The sequence below is a fragment of the Buteo buteo genome, chromosome 5 (assembly GCF_964188355.1).
Source record: "Buteo buteo chromosome 5, bButBut1.hap1.1, whole genome shotgun sequence".
Lineage (NCBI taxonomy): Eukaryota > Metazoa > Chordata > Aves > Accipitriformes > Accipitridae > Buteo > Buteo buteo.
In genome coordinates this window covers 35,013,641-35,032,475 of record NC_134175.1, presented here as the reverse complement: position 1 = coordinate 35,032,475, position 18,835 = coordinate 35,013,641, and the positions used below count along the sequence as shown (strand labels likewise).

General features: G+C 36.8%; 1 protein-coding gene across 3 annotated transcripts in view; it reads left to right on the top strand.

The window, feature by feature from the left end:
* Nucleotides 1–346: 346 nt before the first annotated feature.
* SLC4A10 (solute carrier family 4 member 10) overlaps nucleotides 347–18,835 on the top strand; it is a 124,233-nt gene continuing 105,744 nt past the window's right edge. For all 3 annotated transcript variants that reach the window (XM_075028583.1, XM_075028582.1, XM_075028581.1), the window contains exon 1: nucleotides 347–427. In XM_075028583.1, coding sequence (XP_074884684.1) covers nucleotides 347–427 — 81 coding nt within the window. The remainder of the gene's footprint in view (nucleotides 428–18,835) is intronic.

Sequence of the window (18,835 nt, the reverse complement as noted above, 5' to 3'; positions counted from 1 at the left end):
ACAGATGAAAGCAAAATCTATAATGGCAGCGCTAGGTTTTATAAAAAAACGCAAGTGAGGAGTTGAAGGATGTGGCTTGTTCTGTTTGGATGATGCAGGATTGCTTTAAGCAGTAAGCTTACTGTTTTCAGATGGCATTAGCAGCATCAGTGATATAGCTGTGTCAGCCTCCTTGACTACTGGATGTCTGTAATCGCGCAGAGGAAACTATATTTAAGATCTGATATCTTGAGGGTAATGACTCCAGCACTTACTGACAGACAGAATGGCTGTTAATGCTTTCTTCACTAGCCCAGAAGATTTTGAAAGATAGATGGGTCTGTGATGTACTTTTGTAAGACAGGAAATGCAATTTTTGGGGGTCTCTGGAAATAGAAAGGTCATGCAGCTCGGAACCGGTGAGACATTACAGTCTCTAAGTCATCAGGTATGACCTCATAGTTTATACTAATATTTCTAACGTAAGGGTTTGTTTTACAGTTTTAGGTCATTTACAATCTCTTTGTCTGTGTAATTGCTTCATGTTGCATTTGCTACAGGATTTATAGGGTAGACTGTTTACATAAGCAGAGCAATGTATATCTTGGAAATCTAATGTGTTGTTAACTGCTATTTGAACAATGTAAGCTTATTCCATATATATTTTCAACCTGTTTTTATTGTGAATATGATTTCTTTTGACTAATTCATGGTAAAAGGTTATACCTTTGCTGTAAAGTAAAATGACAAGATTGTATTGCATTTTTATTTTGCTTTATCTTTACATGGCACGCAAAGCTATTGTGAATGTGTGTGTTTGTGGTATGAAACGCAGTATAAGGCAACTGTTTACCTACAGTGGCAGGTTATTTAAAACAACGTATGACATTGTATAACAGGACTGAGCTATTCTGCAGGCACAGATCTTGCTTCATTTTGCAGTAGTAGATTTTTTTTTTCTTCATTTCAAATCAGTTTTAAAAATAGCTCAGTGATCATAACAGTGAAAGTTTGGCAAGATAACTCTCCCCTTTTTAATTATTACACTCAGTGACACATACAAATACTAATGGGTTGTAAAAGAGAAGATTAATAACTTAAATATTTAGAATGTTCTTTAAAACCAAGTTCGTTTTACTGAAGCATGCATCATCCTTTTTGTTTTTAACTGTTGCCAACTTTATTGCAAGGCTGATACTTTTGTATCTGCTAATGTATTGTGGTGATGGATAGGAAAGTCAAGAGTACATAAACCCCAAGTGTATGGGTATTTTACATAGGAAGATAGTGGCCTAATTTCATGTATCGAGCACAAAATGGAATTGGAGACACTGTTATCACCTAGGTGTTATAAATGCTAGATAATAGCCATTGTTTCCCTTAAATACATCATAGAGCAATTATATTTGAAATGGTAGAAGTTTATTTTTAAAAATGATATTCAGTTCCATCTTAAGAAATTCTGGATGTATTTGCAGAACATTTCCATGGCAACGTGTTTGGCCATGTGTTTTAAAAGCTCAGCTGAAGCCTGAAAGTAGTGTGCAATTTTTCTGTTGCTTGCTTTTTTCCCCTTGTGGAACAACAGTTTTCACATGTAACTGGACTGCAGATTGGCAGGAGTGAGCGATATTTCCTGACCCTAAAGCACAGCATTAAGTGATCAAGATTTAAAAATATTTTCATATTTCTGCCTAGAAATGTAAACATGTAAAACATGGATTTGATTTTGCATTTAGAACTGTATTCTGGTTTCACCCCCATTTAATAACATTTTGTTGGAAACGTATGTGTGTGGGAGACCACAGAAGACCAAACTTAAGAATATGCAGCAAATTGCTTCAGTAAAAATGGCTGTCTTTTCATTTTTAATTAAAAACTTATTTGTAAAAAATGTTTTGTTACTTTTACTGGCCATAATTTATGGTTTCCCAGTCTACTTATCCAGCTTACGTTCTTATTAATAATGGGGAAAGACTGCCCTACTCTTAAGCTTGATTAGGTTTGGAATGGTTTAACTATACCTTTCACTTGCTACAAGATCTTTTTAATCTGTTAGAATTTATTTTCAGTATTTTAATGTATTAGTCACAATGAGTACATTCTGTTTCTTGGCATTGGAATGAAATTCCTGAAAGTATTGGTTTCATGGTGTTTTGGTGCTTTGCAGGATATGGACTTTTTAATAGGACCAATCCTCCCCCCAGCTTCTTTGTTTTCCTTATTCAAGTATAATTTAAAATCTTGACTTACCTGTATTTTGTTGTTGTTCCTGAAGTCTCCTTTGCTCATTTAAAATAATTAGATCCCCATGGAATTTTGCGTAACTGGAAGCTGTAGCAGTATGTCATGTGCTTATCTTGGACTGTGTTTCATCATTTATATTAATTCTACAAACTTCATTCTGTGGATGTTTTTGAGAGGTATCATTGATAATTATCTCCGGATAGTGCAATAGACTTCCATTGCGGCCTGTTTAGAATGGAAACTGTATCTACTGAGGAAAATAAATTGGTGAAGAATGCTTGCTTGAGGAAGTGTGTGTATAGGTCATTCCATTTTGAAACAATGTTATTACGTTATTACTATTGCAAGTGAGTTTGAATATGTTTTTCACTCAAAGGACATAGTCCTGTTACAGGTCCTTCTTCACTTGCAGGGACTAGAGGATAATACCCCAAAGGAATGTATTAAGGAAATGAAGTTCTTTTGTAAGAGGAGGAATTGCAGCAAAGTAGAGATATACACGAGAGCGGGCAATCGGACTGAAGTGATCTGAAAACTTAAAACTACAAACCATTTTGCTTGTTTAACCCTCCCCCCTGTCACCCAAAAAAGACAGGTTTAAAATATACTTGCTGATATTTGGACATGTTGCACAAATTTGGAGTCATTGAATCCAGTGGCAGTGTCAGTGGTATCAACAAGAATTTTTTTTATGCCTTCTTTAAAACTATACCATTCCTCTTCAAACCAAGTTGATTGCAACTGTCAGTATTTGAAGAATGCTGCATAAAGAAGGATCTCTCTAACTAAAGAATCCTTTCCCCTTGACTGTGCATAATGAATACACATCTGTGAGTATGTGTTTCCCTATCTTTAAACGTTCCTATTTACAGAACTTGATGATAAAGGTCTTAGAAAGAAACAAAGCTTTGTATGGATGTTTTAGGAACAGTGTTAACTAGCAAGTTGGGCAAGAAGCCCAGTATTTGTGTCATTTACCAATTCTAAACATGAATGCTCACACTCATGCACATACTCAGTTGTGTTGTGCTTTTACTTATTACTGATTGCTGTTCTGATTCCACACTACTGACTTTTTTCATATGCTATAGTGCCAGTTTTTAAGGAAATGGCAACACTGGGACAAATAGGAGATCGTGGCCAAACATTCACAAATGGCAAAACAACACTAGAAGCAAAAAGTACTTTCAGAGTGAGTTGAAGGAATTAAAGTCCTTTTGTCCTACATTAGTCTCCCTCCAGAGAGATGATCCTATTCTCTGGTCAAATTTTCCTCGTTTAGTACTTTAATTCATATACCAAGTCATTGGGCCTAATGACCTGAATTAGGGAAGGCTTAGTATAAGCATATCAGAAAGGTCTAAAACATAAAGTAACATAGCATAAATATAGCTAACTGCAGGGTCACAAAATATATAGCTAAAGGATGAGTGTTCCATGGATGCTCTATTCCATTTAGCGTTCCAAGTATATCACCACGTGATCATTCTGAATAAGGACTATTTGAATGAGTTTTGCTGGGGTGCAATGTGAAAATGTGAATAAATCGCAACAATAATGCCACAGTAATCTGTTAAAAAAAAATAAAATAGAGTCATAATTAGCCCAACTGATTCCTATAGAGGTGGGACCACCTAAGAGGGAGTAGAAGGGAAGGTGATTGTATTAATGCAGTGAAAGAGAATGGTTATGCATTACTTAGAATGGCATTTTGGAGAGAAGCAGCAGTCCCAGCTATGGTTCATTCTCTCTCTTCCTCTCTCTCTTGTAAATAATACAACTTGTTCATATTGTTTCTTGTTTCCTTGCAAGACCATGTTTATTTTGCTTGACTTTTCAATAAAAGTTATTAATAAAAAAACATTAACATGAGTGCTGTTACACTACTGTGGTCAGGGTCTTTGGTCTCATGATAATTTCTTTCAGTAGAAGCTAAGTGTAAGTAGAAGCTGATCCATAATTCTGGTAAATTCCAATAGATTAATTAGTAAAATCAATATAAACTACAGAGTAAGCTACATAATGCTTTCCATTATGCCATACTGATTTCAGTGTGACCCTAAAAGGGAGAGCATCACTTTCCTGAATAATTAAAAAAAATGTATATACCAGTAAGAGATAACAAGATGTGACTGATGATAAGGTGGAGAAATACTGCTATTTCCATTTTATTAAGGGGATCAAGTTTTTTCTTATGTTGAAGTGATACTTCTCATATTTTAATTTGTGCCCATTTCCTCTTGCCCTGTCACTGGGCACCACTGAGAAGAGTCTGGCCAAGCCTTTGCTACTTTCTCCCCAGTCAGGTATTTGTACGCTCTGATAAGACTCCTCTGAGCCTATTCTCTGGGCTGAAACAGTCCCAGCGCTCTCACGCTCTCCTTCTGTGACCTTTGTGGCCCTTTACTGGCCTTACTCCAGTATGCCCATGTCTCTTGTAAGAAGGGAGCCCAGAACTGGGCAGAGTGCTCCAGTTATGTCTCAACAAGGCTGAGTAGAGGGGCAGAATCACATTATCTGGTAAGGAAATTTGGATTGTCTGTTAACTAGTCAGTCAAATATGGGAAACTTTGGACAGGAATCCTCAAAAAAATGAGGACTGAATGCACTGAAAATGATAAATACTAATACTTGTTGGTAATCTTATGGAAAAGAAAAGCTTTGAAAATAGCTTTGCTTAATTTATAGCAGTTGTCTTAGTGATGAAACCTCCTGTTGTTTTGGAATGTCTTATATGGAATCTATGTTCCCCAATGCCAATTGATAAAAGCAGGGAATAACTCCTAAAGGGAAAGGTTAAGCTTTAATATTTTGAGTTAAGCAATTTTTAAAGTAACTGAATAAAAAGATATCATCTAGTATGATATAACTAATTAAAAAAAAAAAAGAAAAGGTAAACTATGGGGAACATGAACTCCAGGGATTCATAAGTTGTGTTTTTAGTCAACTCACCAAAAATGATTTGTTAATTTCTAGTGGAAACTCAGAGCAGGCACAGAGCTCTCAAATGTTCTCAACTGATGCAGCAACCATCAACTGATAAAAAATATTCAGCTTGGTGCATTGAATGAAAACGTAAAACAGACATTTAGTGACATGAGGGAGTGTCAAGGTATTGTAAAAATTTGCTCATTTTTGTAATAGCTTCTCCCTTCCCCCCCAGGCTGCTTAAATAAAACAAAAATGTATATAGGAGCCTTCAGTGATTCAAGATTCATCTGTTGCTCTCCCGATAACGTAATGAGTTCACTTGTTTGAATTCTCTTTATTAAAGATTTTATGCAGACATACAGAGTCATTAAAATATGTGCAAGAAATCGTACCCATATGGTTTGCATCCACATTTAACGCAATTAAAACTATTCTAACAAAAGCAATATCAGTTTAATGTCCCAATGCTGCGATTAAAATTTTCCAGGAAAAGGAGTGTCACTTTTATGCCTGAATCCTGCAGGTAGAACAGCAGAAAAATACCTTGTCCTTGCATTAGTAAGGGGAGCTGCAATTGAGCAATTCTATTCAGGTGTGAAGTCTGGAGATAGGAATTTGCATGGTGGAGACCTCATGTCAAGCTTATTATGTGAGGCGGATAATTATGCTTTAGTGGGGTTTCTGCCTGAGAGTTAGCCATGCAGGTCGGTTATACCAGATGATGTCACTCTTGAATTCAATTTTTAAAGATATTTAAGTGTTTATCTTCTATTTTCCTGCTAAGGTTATCTGAAATACTTTAAACTTGGAAAAAAAAAAAAAAATCAGACTTCCATTTCCCCTTTTCTTCTCCCCATTGTTTGTCTAACTTTTCTAGTCCTGTTCCAGGAATACACTTTGGTGAATATAAAATTTTAGACTTCATGCATTTATGTGTGTCTTAAACAGCAATTACGCGTATCACAAAATTTAAATTTAGGCAACTCTTAGTATATAAGAACGTGGAGGTTGGTTGGTGTTAGCTCAATGTTGACTGGCATGTAACGTTTAATGGAGTACACTGAATGATCATTAGAAAAATGTAATACATATGGAAAATACAAAATGATCATTTCATAACAATGCCAGTAATATAGTGATTTCGTATAGCATTGTATCTTCTGCCGAAGATTATTCCTGGGTGCTTAGATTGCACATGGCAAGTGTAGACCTAGTTCTGTGAGTGCTACTAAGGATGAAGCTTAGTGTCTGCTAACTGTGACTGGATCTTATCTTTAGAATATCCATTGAGGTAGTTGTGCTAATACATGTCAAAAATAAGACTTCTTCGACGACCAGGGCACAGGATTTAATGGAGGTGGCTGGATATTGTCAGTTAAGTGTACCTAACATATGAAATGTGAAACATACCAAAACGAAAAGCTGTCTTGGCATTCTTCAGTTGTTCCGGGAGGAAGTGATGACCTCTTTCTCCAGGCACTTGGTTGCCTCGTTGCCTTCGCCAGACTTGTCCCCTCTGTTAGATCTCAGTGTACTGTCGCCAGTTCTTCTGCACGTAGTTGTGAGTGAATTTCTCATTGCTGCTAGAGAGCGTCTTGCAGTGACTCACTGGGCTTGGTTATTGCCCAGTCTGCCTTCTGCTCTTCTTCTCCTCTTTCCTGAGTGGTTTTCTATTTTGTAGGGTGCAGATGTGCTGAAATTTCTCAGCCATCTAACTTCTAATGCAAAGATGCCTATTTGCTGTGGATGTCAGTGAGAGATGTAATCTATGCTGTCAGAAGTAGTTACTAGCACTGCCTTGTGTCCTGAACATCTACAGCAGCAGCAACCTCAGCACAGATCTGAGACATGCGCTGGGTCCTTTTCTTGCCTGCTTCAACAGATAAGAAGTGTTAAATTGTTTCCTTTTTAGTATCCTTTGCAGTTGCTGAGACAGGGATTAAATTTACATTTTTAGCAATGGCTGTATCATCAGCTATAAACAGATTTCCCTGGTAATCGCTTAGACTTTGTTTCCATCATGGGCCTCCTTTTATGTCCATAAAATTGTCATTATCAATTTCTAGTTTAATTTCCTTTTAATTTTCCTGTCTATGCTTGGCTACACTGTACACGCCTGTAGATCTCTACTTTAATATAGGAACGTAAAGAATAGTACCTTTATCTTCTACTATGCACAGCATAAAATTTCTTCAGGTGAACTGAAGAATCTCTTATGCTATTTATTCAGTCATAGCAAACAAGATTCAGGCTCTTTGGCTTTGGACGCTTTTGGCACCTGCTTCTATACAGAGCTGGGCTGCAGGGATCCTATAAAGTAAATTGGTTAAGCCCTGGAGCTGATGCTGTTCCCATAATGGATGCTCCTGCCTTCTCAGCATGTTCATCACCATATATCTTCCTCTCTTGGTTTACAGTTTACTTATTTGGGATAGGCATAGTGATGTACGCTGACATAGCAGACAATTGTGGAACAACACTGCTCTTCTCAGAAAATGGTAGGGAGTTACATCATTTCCAAGACAAGAAGCACTTTGTGCTCAGTAGCCCTCACTCTGGGAGATGTCTGTGTTAATGAAGGCAGGGTTTTCTTTGCTTCATCAGGTTCCTAGTGCAATTCTGCTCAATTTGAACTTATGTATATTTATAACTTCCTAGTCCTTGTCAGAGGACCTCTTGATCAATCTCAGCACAGGACTGCAAATCTCCTTCAGATATCTCAGTTGCCATGTCTTTCCCTGGAACATTCCACAGGATCAGTTGTTTTCCAGTATATCATACTTACTCACGTGCCTTGTAATTTTGTTCTTTATAATAGATTCCCTAAATCTGCCCATGGCCAGCAATAGGCTTACTGGTTGATTGTTTACAAATGCTGTTTGGAAATATTTTTAGAACTTGACATCATATGTGTGGTCTTCCAGTTCAAAGGTGAGTTCAAGTAATCCAGTTCAAAGGTACCAGAGGTAATTTCAAGTAAGGATGTTACATACCACATTCAGTGTCTCACCTGTAGAACGTGGGATTATAAACTGGGTTTTGTTGACTAAAATATCTTGAGAGTAATTCTGTTGGAATGATATGGAAATTTAATACCTCTTTACTTCTAGGCTGGCTGGATCGCCACAGAAATGTAATGCAGCATAACAGTAACAAGAAAACCGAGGAAGCAGGAACATTCAGAAAGTGTTTAAAACACAAGACAGACAAATACAAGATAATAATGTCACATAGAGTTTCCATTTGTTCATGGACAGATTAAAAATGTCATCACACCTTTGCTAATCTTTTATCATTCTTTGGCATAAGCATTACTTTTGTGATTCAGGGTGATGAAAAATGAACAAGAATGAGAATAATCATGAATAAAATTTTCAATGGAATAATAGTGGTATCTATTAATGGCATTATCTTTATGCTATTGAAAAGGAGACATTTCTTACCTTTTACTTAGTAATTAAATGTCACTTGCTACTCCTCCCCCCCCCTTATTTTTTTAGCACATGAATAATAAACGGGCATAGATAGAGTGCTAGTTAAGCTAAACTAGCTGTTCCAGTGATTGTGAGGTGAATGGCAGGCTTCCTGACTGCCCTTTGCAAATCAGATCCATTGCTAAGGGGAGAAGTGGGGACATTTGCTTTTTCTGGTTCTCTCTTTTTTCCTCTATGAAAAATTCTTCAGTTTAAATGTAATCTGTACAGGGAGACACAGTTTCAGTCTTTAGTGGTCTTATAAAAGCTTTGGGACTTTTTTGTTTGAAGGAGAGATAAAGGTTCAAGGGAGATTTCAGTTCTGTTCTTCTAACTTCCTATTATTGCTTCTAGTCTCTTGTTGACTTTTTCTATGCTCTGTCCCAGTTTAAAGTATGCTTGTTCTGTTTCTAGGCAGAGGAAAGCTCTTATGATATGCACTTTTTAAAGTGTTCCGTTAAGTCCACAGCAATGCTATAGTTTAAAATAAAAATTACCTGGAATCTTATTTAGCTTCCATCCTGCTCATTCCAATTGACTATGTAGGAGTTGTGCAAGGTACAAGTTAATGTAGGATTTCACATACCTTTTGGGGAGTGACATCTTTGCTTGCCATGATCCAGTCTACTGAAAATTCCATCACTTGGAAATGGATTTGTAATTCTGATGGATTACAAACCTGCTTCCTTGAGTTTTGAATTCTGCCATGTATACATCAGGAGATGAAATTATACTAGAGCATAAACGTCTCGAAGAAAATAAAATTATTACACATAACTCTTAATCCTTTTCTAAATGTTGGTTCCCCCTTTTTTTTAAGTGTGCATATTTGTGACTTGGATAGCGTATCAGAGTGACAGGGATGGAATGGATTTCAATTCACTTTTTTTTTTTTTTTAATTCTCAGGCAGATTAACTCCTAGAGCTTTAATGTGTTAGCTGAAATCTGTGGTTCCCATATATAGCAGGCCTCACTGCACCTTTATTTGGGGACCAAAAGCCCTGTGTAACTTCCTGGGATAGGTATGGTTTAAAATACAGTAGCTGGCCTTGTTCTGTTTACAGTCCTTTGCCTTCAGAAGTCTTGTACTTGAAAACAACTGTTGGTAAAGTATCAAACACATTAGCTCTTATGTTGGGCTTGGAAAAGAACAAGTAGGCTTAAAATAACAAAACAAGCTCCTTAAAAAAACTCCAAACACTCCCTCCCCAAGAACCCAGACATCTGTACATCCAAGAATGCAAAAGAACATTTGACCAGTGATGTTATTTACTCTCTTGTGTACTATATCTTGAGAAGAATTAAGCAATCAGTACGCTGTTCTGGCAAAGGATCCATAAATACGATTAAAATTCCTGGGAGAATAGGGCTCAGATTAGTCCAGTTCTACATTACAAAAAATTTATTAGCGTGTGTTGGCACGAAATTCTAATATAGTTACAGAGTGTACAAGTATAAAATGCCCGGACCAATACTGCTTGTATGGACTTGGTATGTAATGTAAGCTTCAGTGGATTAAATCTTTTCCTCGTATAACTATGTTGTCACAAATCATCCTTATTAACTAGCATTTTAAATCACCATGTAATTTGTTAAAACAACTAATGTATTTCAGAGAGGGTATAAATAATGGGTTCAGATAACAGAAGTTTCAGGTTATATGAAAGAGCAACAATCAGGATGGTGCTGTTTCCTTTCTCATGCTATTTTTGATTGCTTTATTGGTGCTTGTTTCTCTCTGTGCTTTCTGATGATTTTCATGCTCTTATATCAACTCATGTCCAGATTACACTTCTTTTGGTATTCTCTGTCCTCTCCTTCTTCCCTTAAATTACCCCTGCCTCCAGTTCAGCCTCCTCTCTGCCATTCCTGTCGCTTCCCTTTTTTCCTTCAGGTGCAAAACTCCTCATCTCCTCCATTATCTGCTTTTTTTTTTTTTTTTCTTGATGTTTTTGGAATGTTACTGGTTCAAAGAACCTGGAGGTTGTCTTTTTACCTCCTGCAGTTTCCTCCAGCCCACAGAACTTTGTTCCCTTCTTTATTAATGCAGCCTCATCTGTGGTCCTTTCTGTGGAGACTGTTATCTCCAACAACATCCACTCTGAATTTGGGTCAAAGAAGTTGGTACATCTGTGCTGTTGTTCTTAAGCTCTGCCTGCTCCTAGCTCTTTATCTTTTTTTTCCTGTGGTTTTTTTTTATAACAATAGAATTTCCTTCTGCCTTCCTTTCTAATGTTTTTATGGTCTGCATGCACACAGCTCTACCTATTCCCACCTCTCTGTCTGATTTTGACTTGCAGCTTTCTTCCATTCATAATTTCTCAGCCTTCAGTTCCCATGTGAATAACCATCCAACTCTGTAGCTGCCCTGGTGCTGCTGTTTCTGATTTTAATTGTATACCATGTGCCAATCAGCTACACACTTGAGTTGGTCTTCTCTATGCACTGTGTTCTCTTGAGTTCCTTTTCTGTAACTATTTGAACTTTTACAACATTTTTTCTCTCTCTCTCTCCAAGAATGGGACTTTGTAAAACTTCTGTTTTGTTGATCTTGATGACTTCTTTTCCGATCTTATTTCCTGTATTCTTCTGTACTTTCCTTTCCCCTATCAGCTTATCAGTTCCCTTTAGGCTCTATTTTTTTGTTCTTCTCATACACTTCCAAACCCTTCTGACAATTCATGGTCCTGGCTGACTCCCAGTATCCAGTTTCTCAGTTCCTAATGCCATCTGCCATGCTTTAGAGATACTGCTGACTATGTCTGGTGAAAATCTTTTGATTCTGCTGATTTTCTGTATTTCTTAATCTCTGGGATTTTTGTCATCTGTTATGAGTATCTTTGCTTGCAGTTTTGCCTGATCTGTATTTTTTATTAATTCAGCTTATCTATTCCTCCCTCTCTCCATGTGAACTTCTTAAAACTAAGTAACCAACCAAGGTCAAAATTCAAGCTTTCTCCTCGTTTACTGAAACAGACGTTAAGATTTTGTTTGGTAGTCTTTGAACCTGTCCCTGTTCACCTTCTGACCTTCTGCTGTTCTTTTATTTCTGTTTCTCTCCTTGAATTCCTTCCCATACACAAGAAATATGTCTGAGTCTCATCATATTAAAAAAAAAAATGACACAAAAGAACCCTCAACTTCAGAAGCTTCTATTCACCAGCTCTCTATCTCTAGACTTCCTTCATTTCCCCACCCCCTTAGTATGCTTTGTACAATTGTCTTCATCTCTTGTCTTCTTATGCCTTTCTAGAACTGCACATTTCTGATTTCTATCTTTTGCACTGAAATTGATCTCGCTAATCTTCCACTTCTTCCTGGAGGAATTCCAGGCTTGTCCTTTATTCTCCTCCACTCCATCTGTCATCTCTCTGTGATGCTATGTTATAGTCTTCACTAAATTTTTTTGTTCTTGGACTTTTGTCATTTTGTCCTTGTTGATTCTCTCTCTTTTCAGACTCAGTTTCTTATGGGGTGGGTCTTCCTCTCCTCCATCTCCTCCTCCTCTTACTGTATGTAGGTGTGTGTTTAGATGTCTCAGGAATCCATCCTCAGCCTTTGCATCCTCCTCCACACCTTACTTCAGATAATATAGCCATAAGCATAACCTTTATGAAGGCATCACTACTTTATTTTTTAGTGGTCTTCCCCCACTCCAGTTAAACTCTACCTATCTCAGAAAATTTTCTTGGTCTTCAGCAGTCACCTGAATATAATCATGTCAGAAACAATTCCTGGGTTTTCTTTTCTTTCCTGATGTGCCCTTGCTCTATGCAGCTCTGAGGTCTGACAGTTCCTGTTTGTCCATGTAGCCGTAAATCAGTTGAAGGCCTGCTCATCTCAACACTGTGACTGTTATGATTTCATCTGCCTGTCTGACGTTAATACTTACAGCTTTGCTTCTCTTGATTACTGGTGTTAATATAATGCTCACTTAGCCCTCTGCCTTACATCACTTGCTTTTTAAAGTCTATTTACTCATCTTCTCAAATACAAACTTCTAGTCTTTCTTTTAAAAGCTTTGAAACTTGCCTTCTCCTTTTCCTTCCAAGAGAGAGATTTTACCACAAAGTTGAATTTTTTGTTTGCTCTACTGGCAGTATCGGTTTTGATTTCTGAATTGCTATTCATCTTACAGTCATTAGTGCACTTTCTCTTGCTGTGCCCAGTCTTCGTTGAAGCTCCTCCTCAAAACTCATTCTGTAGTCTGTAAAGTTAAATATAACCTGTTAATGACTGGGCAGGTTTGTTAGTTGTGCATATCTTACTATACTTAGGTTGCCAAGTATTGTTAACCCGAGGCTGTTTATTGTTTGTATACCTACAAGGTATAACATGTCTTTTAAATTGTATGACTACTGAAATAGTTATAAATAAAGTCATTTATTTGAATTATTGACTATCACATCATGCATATATTTGCAGTGTGTATGTCAATGGAACCCACAGACACTATTGTTCTTTCTCCACCCATGCATACACATACATATTTAATAACAATGCTAGTTAAAGAAAAGGTAGGCAGAATTTGCAGTTATAAAGAAGGATGCTTATAAGACAAATACAGATCAGCAGATTATTATTATTTGTTTAATACCTACATTGAGATCATGCCAGAAGAGGAGGAGCCTATTGTACTAAGCCTGGTACAAACTTGTAATAAATAAAAGAGTGATCCAAGTAGCTTGCGGCATAATGCTTAAATGATAAGAATTTTCTTTTTTGTGTTCACCACAAAAAAAATCCATTCTTTAATAAAATGAGATAGTGTTGTCTTGGCAAGGAAGGGTATGAAGATCATCTGCTGGATATTGTTTTTCATCACTGTGCTTGTAATTGTTTTTACTTTTAGAGCAGTATAGTGAAATACAAGTAATGATATGTAATTCAAAAATTTCATTACTTGTGTTGCGCCAGTAAAACTTGATATATAGTAATTTCTGCCATTTTCTCAAGATACTGAACACTGGGGACATTTAGATCAAAGAGATGGAGTTTGAATGGTGATATTTAATGTGATACTAGTTATCTAGTAAATACATAAACAAACAGGTAAATACTATACCTGCGAGAAGAGTTGAAAAAAAATTTTGCCTTGGAAAAGCTTCCCTACCAAAACAGGAATGCAATCCTGACAGCCTTTCTATTTCAAATATCATAGCTCCCACCACCAAAAAGACTCACAAATTCCTGAAGTAGACAGACAATAGTTAAAGGATAGCTAATATCCTTCAAAGCCTTGATGGACATCGTTGTATCCTCCCTTGCTCTTCTCTACAGCTGCATGTGGGTCTATCAGTTTAGTGGCATTACAAGAAAATTGACAATGAAAATAATAACGCTCTTTTCTAACAACAAAATCCTTTCATATAGAAGCACTGACAAAACATGTAATAAGGTGGTAATGCTGTGTTCACCTTTACTTTCTACTCTATAGTAATACTTGTCCCTTTTCCTTTCCAAAAGTTATGTTCTGTAATTTCAACATAAAGCACACTTAAAGTCATATCAGTTGTTTCTAACTTTTAGCTTGTTTTTATTGTGAAACATCTTGACTAGTCTAGAACAAGGTGGTCACGGAAATGATGATGTTTAAAGCTTCCAGCAGATGAGCAATTTGTACAAGTGTAATTCTTAGATCTCTCAGAGGTAGGAAGACCAGTTGAACTACTATTTATAATTCATATTTACTTTTAATTCTTTGACAGCACATTTCAAATTCCTGATTGTATATCTTGTGTGCTTGTGCTGTCTAGGCTTTTTAAACTATACAAATCCCTCGTTGTCTAGTCCACTGTCATGATCACTTTCCCAATATATTTTGAGTGAGTCTTTGATATAAAAATTCTCTTTACAGTGTAGTATTTCATTCTCTGGGCAGAAGTGATGCACAAGTAACTTCAGACTTAGTATCTGAAATCTGTTTATTTGCTCTGTTATTTCCCAGAACACATTATCAATTTCATTGTCTCACTGATTTCTTTTCTGTTTTTCTTCTTTTCCCACCCCACTGCTTTTGCACTGTTTACTGCTTTTCTTAATCCTGTATGAATTAATTAGACTACCTGAACTTCCAGACAGGAGATCATATCATCAGTGGCTTGGAGGTCATAATTATTTTTTATCTTCTTTGTGAATAGTGTGGGTCCTAACTGTTTTCTCTGGCATTGCCCTCCCTGGTCACCATGGCTTACTGATGACCCGAGACAGATAAAGAGTGAGAGCAAAGATAATCAGAATGTCATTGTCTAATTATGAGATGGAGACTTTTTCTTGTCTTGCGCTGTGACTATATAGACAGTGCAAAAGGTCTCACTTTCCATTTGGGTAACTGTTCATTTGCATGCAGCAGAACATTTTTGCGTGATACAAATCCGTGTTTTTCAATCACATCAATTGCAGTTGCTTTGATAACAAAATCACTGATGACAACAAAATCATATAGATCAACCTAATTCTTTGGAGATGAGAAGTACTGGGTCATCCATTTTCTGCTGAAGTTACTCTCTGAAGATAGAGATGATTTGGGAACTCTTCAGAGAACCCTATATTTAAATTTATACATTTTGGCCAAGAAAGACTTGTCAGTTGTCTTCAAGGAAGTTATTTACAAGTTTCAGTTTAAAAAAACCAAGCAAACCAAACACAATTGTCTTTTCTTTTCTGGGGGATAATAGATCATATAGAAGACAACTCTGAAGGACCACAAGGAATCCAATTTAATCTTTGGGCATGCAACAGAAAATTATATGGTAATCTAAGTTAATTTTTTCCTGACAATGGCTGATAATAAGGCCATACTATTTTTTAACACTTCAGTTAGATTTGGTCAGTCAGGCTACCTTCACTGCTAGTAGAGCAACAATATTACTAGTGTTGGCAAACTTATTTGGAAGGTTAGCGATGAGTTTGCCTATGTAGGAATGGTCACACTCAATCAAACTAACAATCCATCTAGTTTACTGTCCTGTCTCTCCAGATAGTCCTAATTGGACTCTCCTAGGTCTCAACAATTTTCAGCCAATCTTCAGTGACAGTCAGTCTATCTAAGGTCTTGCTTATCCTGTGCATTGGCTATCTGAGTTTAGAATATCTCTCTCCTGGGATGTCCTCCTTGCTGCCTTGATTAATCCTTGTACTGTGCTGTAGAGGGTGTTTGTCAAATACAAATGAAAATCGTGGGTAGGTCTGACAAACAGAAGAATCACTGAACACACTGATTGGTGTTTCTGAGGGAGGGAGTCAATTTATTATTGGTCATGCTGGGTTGCAATATCAAAAAAAAGGTGACGCTTTGAACTATGGTTGGCATACATTTTTGTATAAAAGGTGCAGACTCCAGACTACATCATTTTTGTGGCTGTAAATGAAGAGAAAAAGTCCTCTCTTCTGTGTTGTAGCTGCTGTTAAAACAAGTTCTGATAACTTGGTCATGACCTCTTTTCTTCTATGCACTTTCTACTTCCACATCAGTAGCTGCTGCAAGAAGACTGCTTTCTATGATTCTTGTCCCTGACCCTATTTCTAGGTAAAGAAATCTGAAAACATGCCATCTTTTTTGAGGCTGAAAGCAGATACTTTGAGATGGGAAGTGTATCGAACTTAAAAACCAATATATCTTACGGCTGATTAAGAAACCAGCAACCAACATAATTTACTTCTTTCCATTTGCTGCCCAGCAGCTAATATCCTATTGCATAGTGGGCTAAACTCGGCATGTTTAACTTCTAACTGCACCTAAATAATGCTGTTATCCTGGACCTATCCTCACCTGGCATTGGGCCAAGAGAGAGCCCAGACAAGCTAAATCTCACTTGGGCTTTGGATAAAGTCTTCACATCCATCTTCATGCTGTTCAACTTTCTCCATAGTAGTTGACAAAACCATTGCTATGAAGTGAGAAAACAGGATTTCAGCTAATGGGACTGCACTAGGATGACATAAGTAATAACCACAGAGGAAAAAATAACCACGCCTCAGCTTCAAATCTGTGGTGTTCTTGCCTCCATAACTTCTAAGTATTTGACAGTGTAGCAGAGAAAAATATGAAGCAAAGGGAATAAAATTTCAGTCATACAGATGTGACCCAGCTTCTATGTCCCTTAACTAGTAGCAAGGAACACTGTCTTTTACTTATTCAGAGGTCTGGCTAAGACTAGCAATTGAATAAAGATTAGCTTACAAATCCAGCAGATATGATATGATAGGAGGGAAGGGGAGCAGTTATGAGAATCTTGCCACGACTGAAAATGTTCAAAGGAACACAATTACCTAAGTGCCTTGTTCAGGTTTTGTAAGGCACTAACGTCATTTAGGCGTTCCTGATAATTTTACTCCAAGGCGTACAAAACATGGCAAGCACAGCTGCAATTAAATGCAGGTGCTTAAAACAGGTACCAGAATCCAGAAAGAATTTAACAGTTCATTATTTCATCAATGTAACCGATGCCCCAACAGGTTTATCAAGACTTTTGAGTGGGAATGTTCTCCCCCTGCCCTGTTTTGTTTCTGTAGCTGTGAGTACAACAGAGTCCTTTTCTGGTGGGAGAGCACAAAGTGGGGCATCTAGCTACTGCAACAAATTAAGTTACTATTTTGCCTTGATTTCTGTTTTATCTTCTTTAAATAGAAATCTTGTCTTCAGTTGGATAGGTGTGTGAAGAATAGATAAAGTAAATATTTGCTTTTGCAAATGTAAGAAATGTGTTGTTTTTACCTAAAATGGCTTTTCTGAGAAAGAAGATTTCTTATCAAATGACAAGGAAATATTTTAGTGATTATGCATTCATTTATGCATCATAAATGCATTCATAGTGGCTATATTGTACATAATGGTATATAACCAGGACAGGATGCTTCAATGTAGATAAACACAGGAATTACATGTATTAGTGAGCATTTACTTGTTGGTAAAACTGCTTTGTTTTATTCGTGCGTGCATTTTCTGTTTGTGTTTCATCTCATTAACTTTACAACAATAGTATGTGCTTAGATTTAATGTCTGCAATGATTATCTGTAAAGTCATGTTTATATTGTAAGGATAATGTTTATATGTTACAGGAATTGTATTATTGTATTAAACGTGTGCTCAGTCTCAGGTCAGTAACAAATCAGCTCTTTGGAGCCAGTGCCGATTAGTGCAATTTTTAGCAGCATTGCAGAAGATGGTATTTCTTTATTGAGACATGCTAAACACTATCTTGGCTTTTGCTATAAAAAGAGAAAAGAGGGAAAAAGAGACAGAGAAGAATGCTTTTATGCATATGACATGCAGCCCTGGGGAAGATGCAAATCTGGAATGAAAACTAATTGCTTTCTACTTTGTTGCATAGCCTGAACTATGTGGAGTAGAGCTGACCAAAAGGAATATGTGGTTTATGCTAACTAGTAGTGATTACTGCAGAAAGCTGCCACAAAAATAGTACAATTAAAGGGACACTTTAAAAAATAATTCTTCAGACCTTATGGAACAGACCTTATTGCATTATAAATGTGTTTTGATGGGTCTTCCTTGACAGGTGGATAGACGGGAAAAGGATGATACAGTGTAGCTAGTGGAATGGAAAAGCAATTATATTTCATCAAAAAGATAAAATTCATTGTAATTTCCACCTCAAAAGATTGCTAAATATGATTATATGTAATATAAGCAATTAAACACAATAATATTCAAAAAAGTTCCCCCCCCCCATGCTTGTCTTCAGAAAAAGAAAAGAATTGTAGCATCTAAATTGTGGGCGTACACATTGTGCATTAAATCAGTTTTGTGTGACTGTGTCTGTTCAAGGACAGTTTAAAGGACAAGGCTGAACATGGCAGTCATCAGTGATTTGCCTTCTGCAACAGGGAGGCATCCATCTACATATAACAGTTTTTTAGCCATTTAGGTTAATTGTCTTTACAAGATATATCCAACATGCTCTTGGCAGCTCCTGAGTTCAAGTAACTCACTTCTCTGTTTCTTTAATAATGCCATCTTTATGAAATGCCAAGCTGAACTTAACCAAAATGATCTTAAAAATACAAATATTGTTTAATGGGTCTGTGAAATAAATAACAACACAAAGTGATAATGCTGGAATATCTTCAGACTGAGAAGGCAATCATGGTGTGTATGCGATGTCTGGATAAATGTTTAGAACTTCATTACAGACTAGTTGAAAGGTGAATACACAAGGTTTATACCACTAACTTTATGATAAA